General features: G+C 32.5%; 2 protein-coding genes across 3 annotated transcripts; one reads left to right on the top strand and one right to left on the bottom strand.

The window, feature by feature from the left end:
* Nucleotides 1-1,000: 1,000 nt before the first annotated feature.
* Nucleotides 1,001-12,683, bottom strand: LOC134277286 (uncharacterized). Its single transcript, XM_062759603.1, has 2 exons — nucleotides 12,653-12,683; nucleotides 1,001-1,730 (listed from the first exon to the last, which is right to left on the bottom strand). Exon 2 carries the CDS (start codon nucleotides 1,703-1,705, stop codon nucleotides 1,013-1,015), a length of 693 nt encoding a protein of 230 aa, XP_062615587.1. The 5' UTR covers nucleotides 1,706-1,730; nucleotides 12,653-12,683; the 3' UTR covers nucleotides 1,001-1,012.
* A 2,396-nt stretch (nucleotides 12,684-15,079) lies between these two features.
* LOC134277285 (uncharacterized) lies at nucleotides 15,080-18,431 on the top strand. 2 transcript variants are annotated; one of them, XM_062759601.1, is made up of 2 exons: nucleotides 15,080-15,206; nucleotides 16,033-18,431. In XM_062759601.1, exons 1-2 carry the CDS (start codon nucleotides 15,174-15,176, stop codon nucleotides 18,220-18,222), a joined length of 2,223 nt encoding a protein of 740 aa, XP_062615585.1. In that variant the 5' UTR covers nucleotides 15,080-15,173; the 3' UTR covers nucleotides 18,223-18,431. The 2 variants fall into 2 exon arrangements, with proteins under 2 accessions (XP_062615585.1, XP_062615584.1); XM_062759600.1 differs by having other exon boundaries at nucleotides 15,081-15,215.
* Nucleotides 18,432-19,842: the final 1,411 nt, after the last annotated feature.

The raw sequence follows: 19,842 nt of genomic DNA, 5'->3' as shown, positions 1-19,842 counted from the left end.
GAACAACATTAAATGTTTCCAAATGAACATAAGTTTCCGAGTAACATGAACTTTCAAGTGATATATACCCCTGAATGCAGATGTGATTTATATACATATGAAACATACATGTTTTTTAGCTCACCTCGACGAAGTCTATACTCTCGGCGTCGGCGTTAGCGTCGGCGTCCCGGTTAAAGTTTTTTAGGAGCAAGTCAATTCCCAAGTAACTATAAGCCCTATCCGGACCAAACTTGCATGGAGGATGCATCTAGGGATGGACACTACCAAACTTGCTTCGGATGCTGGATCTGACCTACATTTTCCAGATGAGTGATCAGGTTCAAGTTTTTGGAGCAGGTCCATTCCCAAGTAACTATAGGCCCTATGCATACCAAACTTGCATGGATGATGCATCTAGGGTGAGACACTACCAGACTTACTTTGGATGCTGGATCTGACCTACATTTTCCAGATTAGTGACAAGGTTATTCCCAAGTAGCTATAAGCCCCACAGGGATCAAACTTGCATGGATGATGCATCCAAGGATGAACAATTGAAACTTGCTTCGGATGCTGAATGTGATTTACATATTCCAAACGAATAACCAGGTTAAAATTTTTTGAACAGATCAATCCCAGTGAACTTTAAGACCTATTTAAACAGAACTTGCTTGAATATTGTTGTCAGAATAAATACTAACTGTTAATAAAATATGATGTGAGATTTGCATTACTTAAACTGATAACATTCGTTAAAGTGAGCTTCGTAATCTTTGATTACCTATGTTTTTAATTCTCAACTTACCATATACAGTCAATTATGTCCGAAAATTAAAAGAAAATATAATTATCATAGAATGAACGTTCAATAAATCTTAAGTTACTAACGGAAATCGGTTTGATTTGAATATTTACATATATTTGTACACTTTGAATACGTTGTTTGAACAAAAGTATTGTATAAAGGAGTACACAGTGTACTGTCTGGAAAGTACACAACATCTGGAAAGAGCCTGATTTGGGAATGATGTCATTGTTTGGTAGAAATGTCCAATGTCGTAAGCTGGGTAGAAATTATTGGAGTGCTCCAAGTTGTGGCGTTGCTAGTGAAATTCATGGCAGCATTTTCCAGGGGATAAATCTCTTTAAAGTTATCTTGGTAAAGTTCAATCAGCAAAAACGCACAGAGCAGAAAGATGAAGGTGATGCCAATCAGCTCCAAGATTAACAACACCCGTTTCCAGATTTCTGGCTTGTTCACGCAACACAGTTTGAGTTCTATTAGTGTTATAGTAGCTTGCAATGATGCTTCCACTAAGGCATACCAGGCCTTGACCAGCTGAATATCGGAGATCAGCTCGGTTGATTTTACTGCCACAATTACAGCTAGAATTATTTGAGGAAGATCCTCAATCCAGGTACACAAAAAAGAAAAGACCGAAATAGCTTTCTTGACATCGTCATAGGATTTGTTTTCTCCGTGTCGTTTCTCTATGCAAATTTTTATGCAAAATAAAAGTAAAGTTGCGGTGAACATTAAGGTACCGATGATTGCAAAGCCGAGGATTGCTCGTTTTAATTTTACTGCACGTGTAATACTTTCTTGATCTGTGTGTTGTACTTCAATGTAAAAGTCCCAATCCATCCCTAAATCCACTACATCCAGAAGCCATTTCAAAACAGCATATATTATGATTAAACCTTTCTCACATGTTTCATTCATCTTTGTTAGAATGAATATTAAATTTCTGAAACAAAGAAACAATCAATATATCAGAATTGTTATAAACATATAAGGAAACAAAAAGAACTAATGACTCTATTAGCAGTCAGAATTTATTGAAAAAGATTATTTCGCACAATAATATCTAAAAGCTTGCCTTAAACGCTTTAGAAATTATGAGATATATACTACTCAAGTTCTCCACTATGTAAGTAAAATGAGGATCATTACATCAAGGAAAACATTTAAGCTTATATAATTTAGCATTAAATTAAAAGGAAAAAGTTCTTTGAAAGATAATGATTAGTTTTTCCTCTTAAGTTAACGCATTTGTCTCCGAAAGAAAAAAAGATAGTCATATAACTCATAAGTAATTGCAATTCTTTATTATGGCTCTAACATCAATACTTTTTTCTGGTCCATTGGAAAGGCAGTGTGTTTACAAATTTTAAGTTGCGAATGATTTCTGACTTGGACCGACATAGCACATTAACTGAGAATATGATTGGTCCATTATGAAATACTTAGGTTTATACTTATAACTAGTAGTCATATTAAGCGTATGTATCTTTCAAATTGCTCTAAACTTACATTTTGAATTGCATAATTATATTTACTACGAAAACACATTAGTAAGAAAACGCACATGTGGGACATGTAGTGTGTGTGTGTTTTTTTTAAAGAGCTGCTGATACCTCTATGAAAAAACAATCAATTTTATAACCAAATATCGTCTATAACGAAATGAAAATCTTGTCAGAAGAGTTAATTATGACAATGGTATGTAAAGATAGATTTTCTACAATATACATTACCGGTCAACGGCATCATTGCAATAAATTAAAAACTAGGCTTTTTAATATCAAGGTAATTGGTTCTTCAATATAAAAATCTTTTAATAGGACATCAGCAAAATTACTCTGTCAAGAATCAGCTTGATTCTACACAAAAGTACTGAAATAGATATGTTAAGGAAGCTAGTGTTCTTCATTGACAAAGTAATGTACAATTAGTCTTCTAAGACAAGGCCTACCAACGAATTGATGGAAATCAGATTGAGATAATGCCTTTTTATTAGCCGACATATTTTCATCTTCAAACAACATGAACGAAGCATATATATATATATATATATATATATATATATATATATATATATATATATATATATATATATATATATATATATATATATATATATATATATATATATATATATATATATTTTTTTTTAAATATACTTAAAAAAATAATGCTTACCTATCCCAACTTATTCGAGATGCTCAATATAGTCAATACTCATACTCAAGAGCACGGAAGGAAAATGGTCAATTTTTGCCTGAGACGGGCTATTGAAATTTAAGTTATTGTTACATGTATGTACAAAGATTACAAAACCCTCCTAATTAAAGGCTTGAATGCGCAATTGCGTAGTATGTTTTCATTAAAAAGAATAATGAAAATGAAAGTGAAACTCAACCACTTCTTCATGAATTATTTATACAATTATATTCAACAGGAAATTTTTCTTTCTGACGATCTTTAATTTTTGTATTGAAAAAAAGTACATGTATGTTTTGATTATAATAGATATCGAGACTTTAAAATATAATGAAATTAGTCTATTTTCACCTGCCTCTCCTTTTTGTTGAATTCAAATAATCTGAATTTTCCGACATATTACAAAATTAAAACCTTACTTAATTTACATTGAAACTATCCATTTAATTTCTCCAGTAATGTCAAAAAGGGGCATTAAATTTAGTCGATACGTCTGGGTGTAATAATCACTGTCATTCAAATAAGAAAATGATAATTATCAAATGTTTGTCAACTGCAAGCTTTGTTGAATGTATATTTCAAGACAAAGAATTACTAACAAAGAAACTAATTTTAACACAAGTTAAATTTTTTCATTGAATTATATCAGTTTCGCATGAATTCAGTGCAATTTACATGATTTTTTTTTTACATTTGAAAATTACTGGTAAACTACCTCCCTGCGTTGAAAGTGTAATCTAATGTTAAGCATATCTCTCTTTTTTCGTAGATATTTATCATTTTATAATATAATCACCAGTCTGCAGTTGTCGACATTGTCGACTTGAGTTTTGTTTCTTTTTCTCAGAAAAAGAAATTAAAGATCAAATCCCTAATAAAATAAAATGCAAAAACTTTAGAAATTGTATCAAAGAATATTTTATCATGTTAAAAACCAAACAAATAATAATCGTACCTGTCTGTGGAACTTTTTCTATACAATGCAGACTAATTGAAACATTTTTAAACTTGGAAAATTTATTTTTAAAAATAGCAACTTCCTTAAACAATGCATTTTAATGCACGTGCTTTAACTATAATGGATTATAATGATTGGTCAGTTCACAGACATTCTATTAGGGCTGTTGCATTAATTATGAAAGTGATTTTTACTTTGTGTCCTTGACTTTATTTTAGTTACTTCACTCAATCCACAACGATAATCACGACTTTAAAAATGAAAAAGTTGGCAAGCTAATTGCTTTTTTCAAATGCAATTCCAATAAAAGAAAAGTAACATGCATAACATGTATGCCAACGCTAATATGTGTACTAGTATGTTTATTATGACACGGAAGTTCAAATTTATCTCTTTTGATTACAGAAAGTATGGGGTTGTTGTTTTTTGTCATGTTAAAAAGTATAAAAATTACTGTTTGGAAAGTACTCAAACTCCTATATGATTTTTTTTTGAAAAGAGAGTTACACATGACATATAACATGCATAAAATCTTGACTATGTTCATAAAATTTTTCATTTTTTTCTCTCAATCATGGCCCGAACTCATTTTTGGCGAGAGATTTCGAGATGGCATAAAGCTAAATGCAGTCTCTAAAGCTTTTGGACTAAGCTAAGAATTGAGAAATTTCATGAAGTGAAAAAACATTCGTTATACATTCATTATAATTGTTTGAACTATGATTGATACATTCAAGATTCGGGATACAAAACATAACGATTTTGTGAAACACTGATGGCCCCATATGACAGATTATGGCGAGGGTTGAAGTTTTTCAAATGCATGTCAATCTACAAAATCAAGGTCCAAAGGAAGGCCTTTTTCTAAGTTATACACCCGTAAAAAAGAAATGAACGCTTTAGTATTTAATGTTTAAAAGTTATTGCCAATGTTGATATTTTTTTGTAAAATTGGGTCAAAGTTCAAATTTAGTGGTACCCTTAGAAAAGCCATGTCACGAGGAATCAACTTGTTGAATATGAAAGCCATAGTCCCATCCACTAAATAGTTATGGGCAAGGTTAAAGTTCTTACACACTTATGGTCAGGGCAAAAACTATATACCAGAATCTTCGATTACAGGAGCATAAATGAGGTTGTTGGTGTTATTTCTTAAAAGAGTTAAATTGAAAGAGTTATCGTTTCAAAAAACCACAAAAAATACAAATCTGATAATATGATACAAAACACTGAGAATCCTGGAAAGGCCATAGGGCATCAGGTAACCTGGTTCCCGAGGCCTTCCGATTGTGCAAGCACTTGCACAATCAGAAGGCCTCGGGAACGAGGCGAGGCATCAGGGTCCTATAGGAGGAGTAAGAATCCCTTGTCAACCAGTCACAATTGCCTTGTGCTACTTTTCTTGATCGGATAAACGGAAAATCCACAGATTATTGTGAAAACAACGGACTTTGAATTTATATAAAAACGTCGACAAACATGAGATCCAACGACAAATTCTACACGAAAACAAGGTTCCGTAACGACCATATAACTTTTGAATGCTGGCTCCAAACGAGGTTGCCGACTTTCTCGAAAGCCTGCATTGTGCCATCATGCTCTTGCGTAACGAGCAAACCGGGAGAAACAAGCTCTATATGTAGGTTATAATATATTGCCTATATTTTTTTTAAGTGCTCGACTTTTGCTTAATGATGCAAATGACCAAGCTTTAGAACCTATAATACAGAGTAAAAATCGGTTATAACAAAGTTGCAGGGACCTTATCATAGAATTACTTAGCTATATCCTAATTCGTAATATCCGTTTAAGGAATCCATTAAATTCATATAGTTGGCTATCCAAGATTATTCCGCTTTAACGGTGTATTCGAAATACCCATATTGTACCTGTACCTATTAGACATTTACATTCAATGAGTTTGTGGGACTTTTAAAACTCTATGCGTTTTACGATTACAGTATAAAGTTTCTGATACATGTAGTGATAGACATATTTTTAATCCCATATTTGTGAAACAATAATGTTGTGGTTTCCTAGCTTTGCATCACATAATATTTTAAATTTAATCTGCCCAAAATCTCTACTTATTGGTAAATGTTAACTTGATGTTGAGTGTACATGTAGCACTTCTTATAAGGTTTTCAGTTGATTCTAGTTTAATTATCCATTTTTCTGATCACATTCATTTCTTATTTAATTTCATACATGTATTCATGACTCGTAAACGATCTCAAACTCTACAAAGAACTATTAGTTTGCAAGACCTTGCATTGAAGAACATTTTATTTCTTTTTGTTTTTAGGAAATTTACATTTCACAGAAATACCATTTAAAACGGTATTTTTGTTTTGTTTTGATTTTGAAAAAAATATCATTTTCATAATGTACTAGTAAATATTTAATTGTTCAAAGTAATTTACTGAGTAAATCGAATACCTCTTTGACTTTTTACAAATATTCGGTAACAGCTAGAGATTACTAGTATATTTGACAAGTACAACTATCAAAATAGGAAAAACCATAAAATAGCCGCTTCAGTATATTCACTACTTTATGGAGTACTTATACTTCGAGGACAGCTTTATGACTCTTTTTACAATTCATATAAAAAAGTGTAAAACCTAGAGGCTATTTAATTTCAAGACTCTTTAGTTAACTGACGGTTAACTGAGAATTTTGTGGTGAATTTATTTCAGAAAATAAGGGGTAAAAATAGATACATGTAAATACAGGTCATTAGACATCAGCTAAGTACATGTAACTCATCAAGCTTTTAAGAGCTAGTTTACCACGCTTTAATACAGACACTTGTTTCGGTAATAATTTTTTAACCCATAGTATAATAATAACACAGGGTATCTAACTCCGAATAACAAGGAGTACCACCCCCCAGAATTGCACTCATTTACACCTGAAGAGGAAATGCACGGGCAAACTGTTTATTACCATTGTCTTCAACGATAATTTATCTACACAACCATATATGACATGCTTGTCTTTATTTTCTTTAATCTAGTACGTAAACATAGTCAAAACTCTTCTCGCCGAGTGGAAAGTAGAATCACTTCATGGATTGGTATGTGCTAGTTTCGTACAGAAAACAAAAATGAAAAGATGAGTTGGTTTAAAAATTCTATTTCAGTGCTAAAGTATTGCAGTCTTATAAGTTTATGTCTTATTTTCTATAATAACACCATGATGTTTTTCTAGAATTTTAGAAACAGATTTTCAGGCAATCAAAGTCTGCGACCTCTGTTTCATATTTTGGTGTTTGTGTCTCACAAAATATTCGCTACTCAAGGGCTTGCACTATGTACCATCAATTTGTAAAGCGAGGCAAGCTACACACTTATAAGTTGATGTTAGGGGGATTTCATCAACCTCGTTGAATAACAGTCAACAAAATTGGTCGTATTGAAGTCTTATGAAAAGGCTTACTTTTACATTCGACAGCTCACTTTTACATTTAAGTAATTGGAGTTTGCCTCTGTTTAAATTGTTTAAATTGTAGAAGTCAGAAGATTGTAAAATTAAGTCTCTTCATAGTATAATAACATTGCTAGCAAATACAACCAATCACTGGGTCGTATTTTGGTCGACTTGTTTCATACCAATTGTAAAGCCATTGTTATTATGCTGAATTGAATACGAATAGTTTCGTCTACTTGATCAATACATAGGGGTAATGGCTGGTGGGTGTGACAGATCTACAGGGGATGGTAACTCCCCTTAGAACCTGGTCGGAGGGGGGCATAAAACTTAGATGAGCTCACTTTTGATCTCCGACTTATTTTTTCCCGAGGAATTCATGGTGAAAAAGAGAGACTCGGAGATCAAAATTGAGCTTGTCTAAGTTTTTTGGCCTCCAGGACTGCTCCCACCTGTGGAATTTCCAGGGGTGCATGTTTATGCCATCTTCACATATTTCTATTGTAGATACTCATATGAAATTTTTCTTTGACTTTTATGATTTTCCAAAGGAAATGTATATTCTGAATAAAATACAAACATAATAGCATGGCTTGCAGGGCGAAAATTGACAAAAAAGGCATTTTAACTTGACAGATTTATAAAGGAATAATAGACATTTGTGTCATGAAGAGTTATCTCTTTTATCAGAATATCAATGTACCTTAACAGTAGATATTATTTTTTAGATATACTTAATAATAATAGAGTACACAGGACACCGTCGATGGACGTGTGATTGTTGTTAATCCTTTGAGTAAATAATGCATATACGTAGAATTTTTATATATCCAAGAAGTTTCCCGATATCTACTATAGGATTTTTTTTAATACGCAAATTGTGACCAGGAATCAATACATCAGGTGAATGAGCATGTGCAGTGTGAAACCTGTACAGAGAAACTGTACATCAATCGAAAACGAAACCAAAACTTAATTTCTCAACTATTCTTGAGTCTCGAGATTAAAGAAAAATAGAAGAATCAAACCTTTAAGGAAACATATAGGTATTTGAGGTATATTTTGAATAAATAATTTTTTCTTTCATTTTTGAAACAATAATGTCAACCGAAAGTATCAAATTCCTATAAACAAACTCTGATGGGTTTTATTAAGTATTTTGTTTTTATATATGTATTCTATATATCTTCACCGTAATCATAATTTAATGTTTTCACATTATTTTCAATGCTTTAATATTATTAAACTGTGGAAAATTGAGTTTTTCCTTAATCCTTTTACTGCATGGATACTACACTACCAATTGGCTGTTCAATTTGTTAAAATATCTTCTAGCAGGTGGTACCTGCTTTATTTTTCACCCTTAATGTTATGTCTGGGCAAAACGTTGAGAAAATTATCTTCGAAGAAGTTTGATATACATGTACTCCATTCTTACAAAAATATACTTCTATTTGAAACGAAATTTACTTACGAAACACAGAAATATTGATTGATTGTATACTGTTTAACGTCCCTCTCCAGAATATTTCACTGATATGGAGACGTCACCATTGCCGGTGAAGGGCTACAAATTTAGGCCTATGCTCGGCACTTACGGTCTTTGAGCAGGGAGGGATCTTTATTGTGCCACACCTGCTGTGACACGGGGCCTCGGTTTTTACGGTCTCATCTGAAGGACCGCCCAATGAAGTCGCCTTTTACGACAAGCAAGGGGGTACTGAGGACCTATTCTAACCCGGATCCCCACGAGGCGAAACACAGAAATAAATGTGTGTACGACATATGAAACAAAGAATATCTGTAATTATTTTATTGGGAAAAAAATCATAATGTTTTTGGTAAGGAACAATATCAAATGTTTCCAAATGAACACAAGTTTCTGGTTAACATATTATTTTTTTCGAATGATAAACCCCTGAATGCAGATGTGATTTATTGATATATGAAACGTATGTTTTTTTTTTTTATTCTTAAATAACAATAATTGTACAGTCAAGAATATACGGAAAAAATGTATCGTAGAATGAACATTAAATTAATCTTAAGTTGCTTAGGGAAATCACTTTGATTTGAATATTTACATGTATTTGTACACTTTGAAGACGTAGTTTGAACAAAATGAGTACACAGTGTACTTGAAAGAGCTTGCTTGGGAATAATAAGTCATTGTGTGGTAGAAATGTCCAATATCGTAAGCTGGGTAGAAGTAAATAGGGTGCTCCAAGTTGTGGTGTTGCTAGTGAAATTCATGGCAGCATTTTGGAGTGGGTAAATCTCTTGAAAGTTATCTTGGTAAAGTTCAATCAGCAAAAACACACTGAGCAGAAAGATAAAGGTGATGCCAATCAGCTCCAAGATTAACAACACCCGTTTCCAGGTTTCTGGCTTGTTCACGCAACACAGTTTGAGTTCTATGAGTGCTATACTAGCTTGCAACGATGCTTCCACTAAAGCATACCAGGCTTTCCACAACTGTACGTCGGAAATCAGCTCGGTTGATTTCACTGCCACAATAACAGCTAGGATTATTTGAGGAAGATCCTCAATCCAGGTACACAAAAAAGAAAAGACTGAAATAGCTTTCTTGACATCGCCATAGGATTTACTCAAGTTTTGTTGCTTTCTCTTTTTGTAAATTTTTATGCAAAATAAAAGTAAAGTTGCAGTGAACATAAAGGTACCGATGCCTGCAAACCCCACTATTGCCTTCTTTAATTTTGTTGCACGTGTAATACTTTGTTGATCTGTGTGTTGTACTTCAATGTAAAAGTCCCAATCCAGCCCTAAATCTGCCACCTCCAGAAGCCATCTCACAACAGCATATATTATTATTAAAACTTTCTTGCACGATTTATTCATTTTTTGTGAGAATGGATATTAGTTTTCTGAAACAAAGAAACAATCAAGATATCAGGACTGATATAAAAACATATAAGAAAAAAAAATGAATTCCATCATATATTTCGAACTCTGCTCGCTAAAAGGTTTGCCTTAAGCGATATATAAAGTTATAAAAATTATGAGACCTCTGGTGCTCAAACTCTCCACGATGCATGTACATGTATTAGTAAAATGAGGATCATTACAAGAAAAAAAGCTTATACAATTTAGCATGAGAAGGAGAAGGGACTCTAAGTCATATTTTTACCCATTTTGCCCAAATAAAAAAAAATTGTTACTTATAAACATCCAATGGCATGTAATTGATATGTTCAAATTGCTATGTTTTTCAACTTTTATTTATTATGACGTAATATCCTGTTACATGTACGAGGGCCGTTCAAAAACTACGCGGACTGAGCTATTATTTACTCTTACAGACGTCATATAGTTATAAAATTTAACAGAAATATGTATCTTAAAGATTACAATAAATTTTGGACAACATTTCTGTATTTTAAAAAAAAAATTCTACTAAATTTATTGGTATGTTGATATCGTTGATGGAGAGGTACGACGCACGACAAAAAATTGAAGCAAAAGCGTGCGGATTAAAAAATTTAACTCATTGATTTTCTAAAATTCGCGATATTTTTCAACAATTTTCTCAAATGTACCTTTAAATTGTTCTATTATTATGTATTTATATTTCGGACGTAATATTTGAAGTTCTAACGGAAATATAGTGATTTTTCTCTGATGCAATTCCCGTGAAAACGACTGTGAAAATGACGTCTCCTGAATTGACGGCGCACCACACTTTTGTTAAAATATGTGTAATGCTCGAGATATCGGCAACATAGATCCAAAATATGCATAATAAAACATGTAGTAAACTAGGCTACTCTTGACATTCGCCCACAAATAGCAAATTGAAATTTTAAACAGTTAGACCTCTGTAAAAAGGCTATACCGGAGGACGGGAAGAAGATTATAGAAGAAAAGTTAACTTTACCCGGACTGTAAAGAACGTGATTGAGAGTCACCAATATCACACTATGTCTCATAAGTAGTTTTTGGTTTTAAAACAAAAAAAAGAATATTCTTTACTTGTTTATTAGATTTTAAGCTTGACAAGAAATGGTGTTTTGATGTTGAGTAGATAAGGTAACTCAAACTATACAGGTACTCAAGGGAAAATGTTGAGAAAATGTAAGCTCAATCACATATTTTTATAATGCTTGTGACGTCAAAGATTTTGCTGCGCCGTGACTTAATGGTATGTCCTGAAAAATCACTCAAAATTAACACCAATTTACAACATTTTGATATGAAAATTTGAGGACCATATAAGTAAAGGTTCTTTTATATTATTTGTGAAATTTTGCCCGATTATGTCGTCAAATATTTCTGTGCAACAAGTCCGCGTAATTTTTGAACGACCCTCGTATTCCCTGCACATATTGTTTATGTCTCCCACCTTATTCCATACTCAAGATCATGGCATGAATATGCTCCTTTTAGTTGGGACATGCTACTGACAGTTAAGTTGATGATACAGAAATTTCAAATAATTTTTTAAGGCTTAAACATGCTACTGCTTAGTGTATTTTGTTTTAAATGAAAGTGAAAATTTAACCACTTTTTCTTGAATTATTTATGCAATCATATTCGCGAGTAAATCCATGTTCTTTTTTTCGTTCGTCAAATTTTGCATTGAATTTATGCTTTGATTAAAATAGTCATAATAAACTATGATTTAAAAATAGTCATTTTTCACCTACCTGTCATTTTTGTGTAAAGAAATTCAAGTAGAAAAATTTTACATATGAAAATATTAAGAGCAAACTGTATTTTTGAATTTCATGTTTACAATATGCAAAAAATGGCATTAAATACAGCCGATTCGTCTAGGTGTAATTAATCACTGTCATTCAAATAATGAAATAATAATTGTTATACATGTATGTTTGTCAACTGCACATGCCAACGTCGTATGGAAGTATATTTCAAACCTAAGAATTTTAGAAAAAGAATTTAAAGCAGTTATTTAACTTTACATGCACAAATGATGTGCAATTTACGTATTTTTTTCTCAGTGAAACTTACTGAAAAAAGTATGTGTTATACCTACTTTCATAGTTTAATTCAATATCTCTGATTTGTACGTAACTTAATAATAAACTACTTTATAATTTAATCATCAGTCTGCGATATTGTTGTATTACTTGAGTTTTGTTTCTTTTTCTCAGAAAACCCCAAATGAAAGGAGATCAAGTCTTCAATAACAAAAAACATTACATTCAATACTTAAGGAATCGATTCAACATGTTCAATCCTTAAACGAAAGAATATTTTAGTATAATAGATACCCAGTAATACAACAACCTTACTTGTCTCCCGAACCTGCCGTATACAATGTAGACCAGCCCCAGCTTCTAGATTTAGAAAATGGTATGTGATTTATTTTTAGACATGGAAATCCAAAATATTATAAATAGCAATTTTATTATGCAATGCTCTAATTTACAGCTCGTGCATTGGCCGTTGAACAGACATTCTAATTATAATTTTTAAAAGATTTGTTTTCAATTTAAGATGTTGGCTTTGTGTCCTTGGCATCATTTTTGTCAATAGTTTCATCTAATATTCCATCAACAACGATGATCACGACTGGTGTTAAAACAAAGCAGTTTATCATGCAATGAATTATTGCTTTTTACAAAACAATTCCAATAAAACAACCGTTATATGTTAATAATGACAAGGAAGTTTTTTGGGAACAAGTTGCTAAAATTCTTTTTTTTTTTAAATTTTGAATTAAAGTATGGTTTTTCCATGTCAATTATATATGATTTAATTTTCAGACAAAAGAGATACACATGACATATAACGTAAAAAACCTTGATTATGCTTATTTTCCTTTTTTCCTCAGTCAGGAAGCGGTCTCAATTTTGGCCAATAGGGGATTTCTATGCATAGTCTGCAAGCTGTGCAGTCTTTAAAACTTTTGGCCTAAACTAAAAATTATGAGATTTCATAAAGGAATAAACATACAAACATTCCTCATATCAATTGTTCAAATTGATGCATTGACGGGATGAAAAATATTGTAGTTGTTGTTTTTCTTGAATTAGGTGAACATTAGAAAGAATTGTTGTTTTAAAAATCTTACAAACAATACAAATATGTTAAAATTATATAAAACACAGAGACCCCTGGTAATTACAGAGGTGGTGTCAGGTCCCCAGGAGGAGTAAGCATATCCCCTGTCGACCAGTCTCAATCATAATTGGTAAATCTTTACTCTAGCAATAAAAAAAATCAGTTGACTCTGGTTTCAAAATTCACAAATTGTGAATACAACTTTTTGATCTCACCTATCCATTTTAAAGCTTATTTTTATTCAGGACAATTGTAAAAAAAATCTCAAAGTCCCCTAATATAAAAACGTATTAATATTTAATGATCTTGCGTTGAACAACTTTTTTCGTTTCGTTTTTTTTAATGAAACATTTTTCAGAAAAAAAAACTACATGTATTATATAATTTTTTTTATATAAAAATGGCTCATGAATTATCATAATTGTTAGAAGAACTTCCCTGGCGTTTATCGTCAACATTGTTATAAGTTTTTGTTTACATCTATAATGTTAGAAATATAAATATGGGAATCAGGAAAACACTAAATTAACAGCCACTTCAGTAGATTCACTAAGCACTCGAAAAAAAAACTTCAACCCAACTTAATGACTCTATTTAACATTTCATATTGAAAGTATAAAAGTTAAAGTAGATATTAAATTGACTTTAAATAGACGGTTAATTGAGAATTATAATGTGAATTAATTATTCAGGCAAATAAGGGGCACTTACATTAATATTTGTATGACAAACAAGATGACGCCAGCTTTTCCGTCGTCATCTGTCCTTATTTATGCAATTTTATTCCACCATCATCTGCCATAAGTGTTTTTGTCCCCCAACATATTAAACACTTAAGAACATGCTCTATGCACGATTAATTTATAAAGCAGGTATGCTACTCACTGATTACTAGTAGTAGATGTTACAGGTTTTTCGACAACCTCTTTGAACACAGAATTTGAAAAAAAACACTGTAAATTCAATTTGGTCGCTATAATGATCTTCTTAGCACATTTAACCAGTCAGAGTCATCTTTTTTTTTGGCTAGCATCTTTCATATCAACTGTTAGGCCACTGTATTAAATACTCAAATAATTTTTTTTATATTGAAATTTACTACAGAAAGTTCTACGTGATAATTAATGCTCACAATGGGTGTGAGCGGTCAACGGGACACGTTTACTCCTCCTAGGACCTGATTCCACCTCTGGAATTTCTAGTGTTTTATGCTCTCTTCACACGCCTGTGTTTGTATTGTTTACAGATTTTTATTAGATCAATCATTGTTTGTTTTTTTTTGTTATCTGTTACTTTCAAAATAATCCTGTAACGATGTAAAGCTTGCAAATTCTTGATACAATTTGTAAAGTTAACAATTTCTTGACACGATTTGTCAAGCTTGAAATTTAAATGCCCACAACATCGAACATTTTGCAATTTAAAAAAAAAATGTTTTAACCTTGAAGTTAAAGGTATCCTTAACAGTATATTTAATTTTCAAAATATGAATATTGTTGAGAAAATGGAGTGAAAATCGTCGATAAGCGTGAGGTTATGTCGGAGAACTCGATGTCTCCTGTTATTTACTATGAAATTTCTTTATATGTACATGCTGTGACGAGGGACCAATACAGCATGTGAACGAGCATGTGTATTGTAATACTTGCGCAGTAAATAGAACGAGCCAGAATATAGCACATCGTTGGAAAACAAAACCAGAACTAAATTTCTCAACTATTCAACTATCCTGGAATCTGAAGAAAAAGAATGGAAAATTCAAGCCTTACGGGACAAACAAATGTGTTTCAGGTACATTTTTAATGCTTTTAATCTGTAGAATTGGATTTCAAGAATGATGCCAAACCGAAAGTAACAATTTCCTGTAAAATTAATATAAATACCTTATGCTAGAGATTGTTTAGCAGCATTCTGTATGAAATGACAATGACCTGTGTAATTATGTTACAAATCAGCGGTTATCCTTTCACTGCATTTCGAAAAGGTTCTCAATTCAGAAAATCTTTATATTTTGTTTTTCATTTACACTGTTTAGATGCATCGCTGTCAAAGAGAGGATATCAATCAACCCATTAACACATAATTAAATAAAATCTTGAGTAAGTCAAATTGAGGATATCAATTAAAATGGACAATGCAAAATAAATAAATGAATCTTAATTCGTGACAAAGAGGAAAAATTCAACTATTAATTCTTGATAAAACATACAATGTGTAATGATTATATGGTAAGAATGATAAGCCATTCAGTCGACAGTTAATCCTTAATTACTTCGCAGGTTTGAATCCCAATGTAAAACATGGAGTCTGGTCTTTAGGAAGACCGTATAAATTAGGCCACATATCGCAGTAGATGCTGGAAATAGATCCATCAATGTATGCTCTATCGCCTTAAAAGCCGAGCATTACATAGGTCAAAATTTGCAGCTATCCACCGATGAGTGGTGGCGTCTCCATTTGAGTGAAAAATTCTCCAGTTTGGCGTTAACAACAAACAAACAGGAAACAAACTCTGTGGTTTGAGCCATTTAGTTTATTTAAGAATAAATTTTATTAATTTGTTTTCTTTTTCTATGGCAATAAAATTAATTTATGTCTTCTACTTTAGTTAACAGATGAGGAGATGAAGAAAATTTCTGAAATATTATCAAACTCCATGTTTTTCACTATGACATGCAGCAGCAAGACAGAGGCTCAAATGTGTTCAATTCTTCTTCTAGAATTCTTGTACTTTTCAAGATATAAACAGACAGTGCAAAGATTTTTTGGAGGAAGCGCTGCAGAAGGAACCAATATTAAAACAAGCGATATTGACAAAATGATAGTGGGACCTAACATATATGTCTGCTCCGATCCAGGAGAAGGAAAGATGGTTCGAGGTCATGTATTTTTAGTTGACTCAAGTGACTGCTCTCAAGGGCATGTTAAACTTGTTCTTTTAAAAACAGATAAAACAATACCAACGATTTTTGATGACCATGGCAAAACTCTAAATGACATGCTCGAACAGAAACAAGATGGAAAATTCCTGCTCTCTAACGAAAAAGTCGTAAGTTTTTGGATAAACTTTCTTCAGAAGAGAGAAACCTCAACAGGGCCTCCAAGAACATCTCGCCATGGGCCATGTGCAACTGCAAAGAACACAGATCCACAGGGCTATGTAAAACGTAAAATAGGAGACGTTATAGAACAAGACTTTGCACATGGTATCCCATATTGCAGCCAAACCTCAGAAGGAAAAGATTGGTTAAGGGATAGAGAAAACTTTAAATGGCCATCAAAGAAAGTGGTAGCGAAAATAAAATCACTAAGCTGCCATGCTGTTGCTGTTGGAGATAAAATGTCCAAGCATTCAGATGTAGAATGGAGGATTTCTTATCTTTTGTGGGAGCGAGAACTTGTATGGAGTTTTAACGACATACAACTGCAAGGTTATGTTTTATTAAAAGTATTACTGAATAAATATATAGACCCAGTGGCTCCGGAAGAATTAAGCTCATACCATATGAAAACAATTGTATTTTGGGAATCAGAAAATACTATTGACAACTGTTGGCACCCAAAATACCTTCTTCAATTTGTACGAAACTGTTTGCTTCGCCTAAAATGCTGTATTTTGAGCTGTACTCTCAAACATTTTATAGACCGTGGAAAAAATCTCCTTTTGTGGAGATTGCAAGATCCGGAAGTAAAGGATGCAATTCGTAATGTTATTGAAGAGATCATTCAAAATATAATAACGTACTTGATGCAGTGTGTTGAAGGCATTGATTTGAACGCAACCTGGGTAGAGAGCGATGGAAATGTGGAGGAATTTCTTCGTAAGTGTAGACTGGACCACGATCCACGGATAACGTATGACTTCCGTGAGTCTAGAGAACCATTAAGATTATTTCATTTTGGCCGATCATCCTCGCTAAATGTTAACGTTGAAACAGTACCAGCCGATTTTAGTACACTTGCACGGTACATTGAATCGTTTGAGGAAAATGACAGATATATAACAGATGTTCATGCTAGCATTAAGAATCCTGTGAAAAAAATTATTCACATTAGATCTGCCATAATTTTGGCTAAACAAATGCTATTTGCTAAACAATTTTCAAATGAAAAGTTTCAAAAGCTTATAAACTTTATGAATGAAAACTCTGACCTTGATGCTATCTCTGGAAAATTGTACGTAGCAACATGTTTTGTTGCTTTCAAAAAACCTGACAAAGCTTTTGAAGTTATGAAAAAGATTTATGCAGCCTCTGAAAAATATGATACACTGATATATGCAGGTTTGTGTTCAGATTGCAAATCAATGCGTGTTTCTGGTGAAACACTTATACAAGAGAGAGGACTTCCTCGATGCTCGCTTTCGAAAACTAGAAACCTTTCGATCTTTCATGATGTTATATTTGCAAATGGAGATTTGCCGATTCTGCCTGATGCATTGAAATTTGAATGCTTCGTCGACAGAGTTTTTCTTGTTCATCCGTCGGTGTATCTGTTTTATCTTAAAGTTCTGTGTAGCAAATCAACAGAGAAAAAGAACAATATAAGTCTATTGGAAAGGGCAGTGCATGAGTGTGATGCTACTTTACACACATATAGGCATTTTAACATTTTAGGGTATTGTTATTTTGAACATGGAGACTACGAGGAGGCTTTTAATTGTTATAGAATATCTTTTTCGCGAACTGTCGATAATGGTAGACCAAATGCTGCAATTTATTTGTTACCCATTCTGGTATACAATATCCTCCAAAAGCAAAGGTTTGATTCTGATAGTGAAATTATTTATCAAAGATAAAATGTTTAAAGAGTTTTCTTTGAAAAAATGATTTTTTTTTCTTTACGAATTATAAATGGTAAAGCATTAAGATACTGTCAGTTGAATACACTGGGGTTGAGAAATCTTCGCTTCACAACTTATGAGATTGTTCAATTGATGCAATGATATCACCCATTTTACTGTATGGGTCTGAAGTATGGGGTTATGAAATAATTATATAATTGAAACACCACACTTAGATTTTTAAAATATATATTAAAGTTAAAAAATATACTCCAAACTGTATTGTATATATGGCGAACTTGGTAAAATATCCATGTCAGTTTCTATAAAAGCAAGAATGAATGTTTTTTGGGAACAAATTTAAACAGGTAAACAAGAGAAATATCCATGTCAGTTTCTATAAAAGCAAGAATGAATGTTTTTTGGGAACAAATTTAAACAGGTAAACAAGAGAAATTTCTCGAAAACTTGAAAATTACTTAAAAAGTTTGTGTTGCTGATGTTTATCATTCCAAATGGTTGAATTGCGTTCAAGATATATTAACTACATGTGATGTTAATTCTTGGAGAAATTGGACAAATCAACCTCCTGATAGACTCTTTCATTTATCTAAAAATGTCTCTTGATTCAATACGCAAATACTATACAAATTTATTTGCAGACATATAAGTTAGTGATGCATGTGTATCTTCAATCTTGTTAAAGTCAAAGTTTTTGAAATTATAAAGTTAATAGAATGACCTTGTTTCTAAACACAGTCTATCGAATGGTTTAAAATTAACTGACGTGTTTCATAAAATTCGTTAAGCCATTATTTTTATACACAATCGTCAGTGTATCGATTCTTCCGCTTATCTGATAATGACGAAGGGAAAACGGCGTATATTGTATACAATAAAGTTACATTGTACATGTATATGTAGCTTGACAACTTACAAATTAAAGAATGAAATATTTGATATTGAACATGTTTTGTTTTTTGTTTGTTGTTTATTACCATTTCGAGAATTTTTTCACACATGGGGAGACACTACCGCCACCACTTTCCGGTAGAGAGCTGCAAAATTTGACCTATGCTCGGAACTCAGGGCTATTGAGGAATGAGGGATCTTTTTCGCACCAGCACTTTTTGCGACTTCAGTTTATACATGAAGTCTCATCCGAACGATCGGTCTCCACGTCCCACACTGGGATTCTAACCCGCGAGGTAAGGATCAAGTCCTTACTCTGCGAACCTAGAGCAAACACTGTTACCACTGTGCCAGCGGGCGACTATCACTAATGTGTGCTAATTATAAAAATACATGAATTGTATCATTTTTACAAAGATGAATGTAAACTTCTCTCAGTCGAGATTAATGTTATTTTGCAGCAAATATGTATAAATGATATTAGATTACATCACTGGATTATCATGAATTATTATGGGCAATCCATCTTTACCTTGTTTTGTTTCAGTTGTTCTATGTGCATTTCAATACTAGCGGGCGTTAACAAGAAACTAATGTTGCAAGTGTACGCAGTGAAACATATAGGAATTGCTGAATATAAATAGAAACGGAAGATACATTTAACACATTTTCCTAGTAAATATTTATAAAACAAATGAATGAATTAAGCTAGGCTTGAAACAT

This window comes from Saccostrea cucullata, unplaced genomic scaffold, assembly GCF_032062105.1.
Source record: "Saccostrea cucullata isolate Sc308-1 unplaced genomic scaffold, CSIRO_AGI_Scuc_v1 ctg373, whole genome shotgun sequence".
Taxonomy (NCBI): Eukaryota; Metazoa; Mollusca; class Bivalvia; order Ostreida; family Ostreidae; genus Saccostrea; species Saccostrea cuccullata.
The sequence above is the reverse complement of the archived record's forward strand: the minus strand, read 5'-3'. Positions and strand labels throughout refer to the sequence as shown.

Bases quoted from the DNA above. Each gene is read 5' to 3' on its own strand.
- LOC134277286 (XM_062759603.1), bottom strand. From the start codon at position 1,705: ATGAATGAAACATGTGAGAAAGGTTTAATCATAATATATGCTGTTTTG.
- LOC134277285 (XM_062759600.1), top strand. From the start codon at position 15,174: ATGGAAAATTCAAGCCTTACGGGACAAACAAATGTGTTTCAG. The intron at 15,216-16,032 runs GTACATTTTTAA...CTTCTACTTTAG, and splicing joins GACAAACAAATGTGTTTCAG to TTAACAGATGAGGAGATGAA.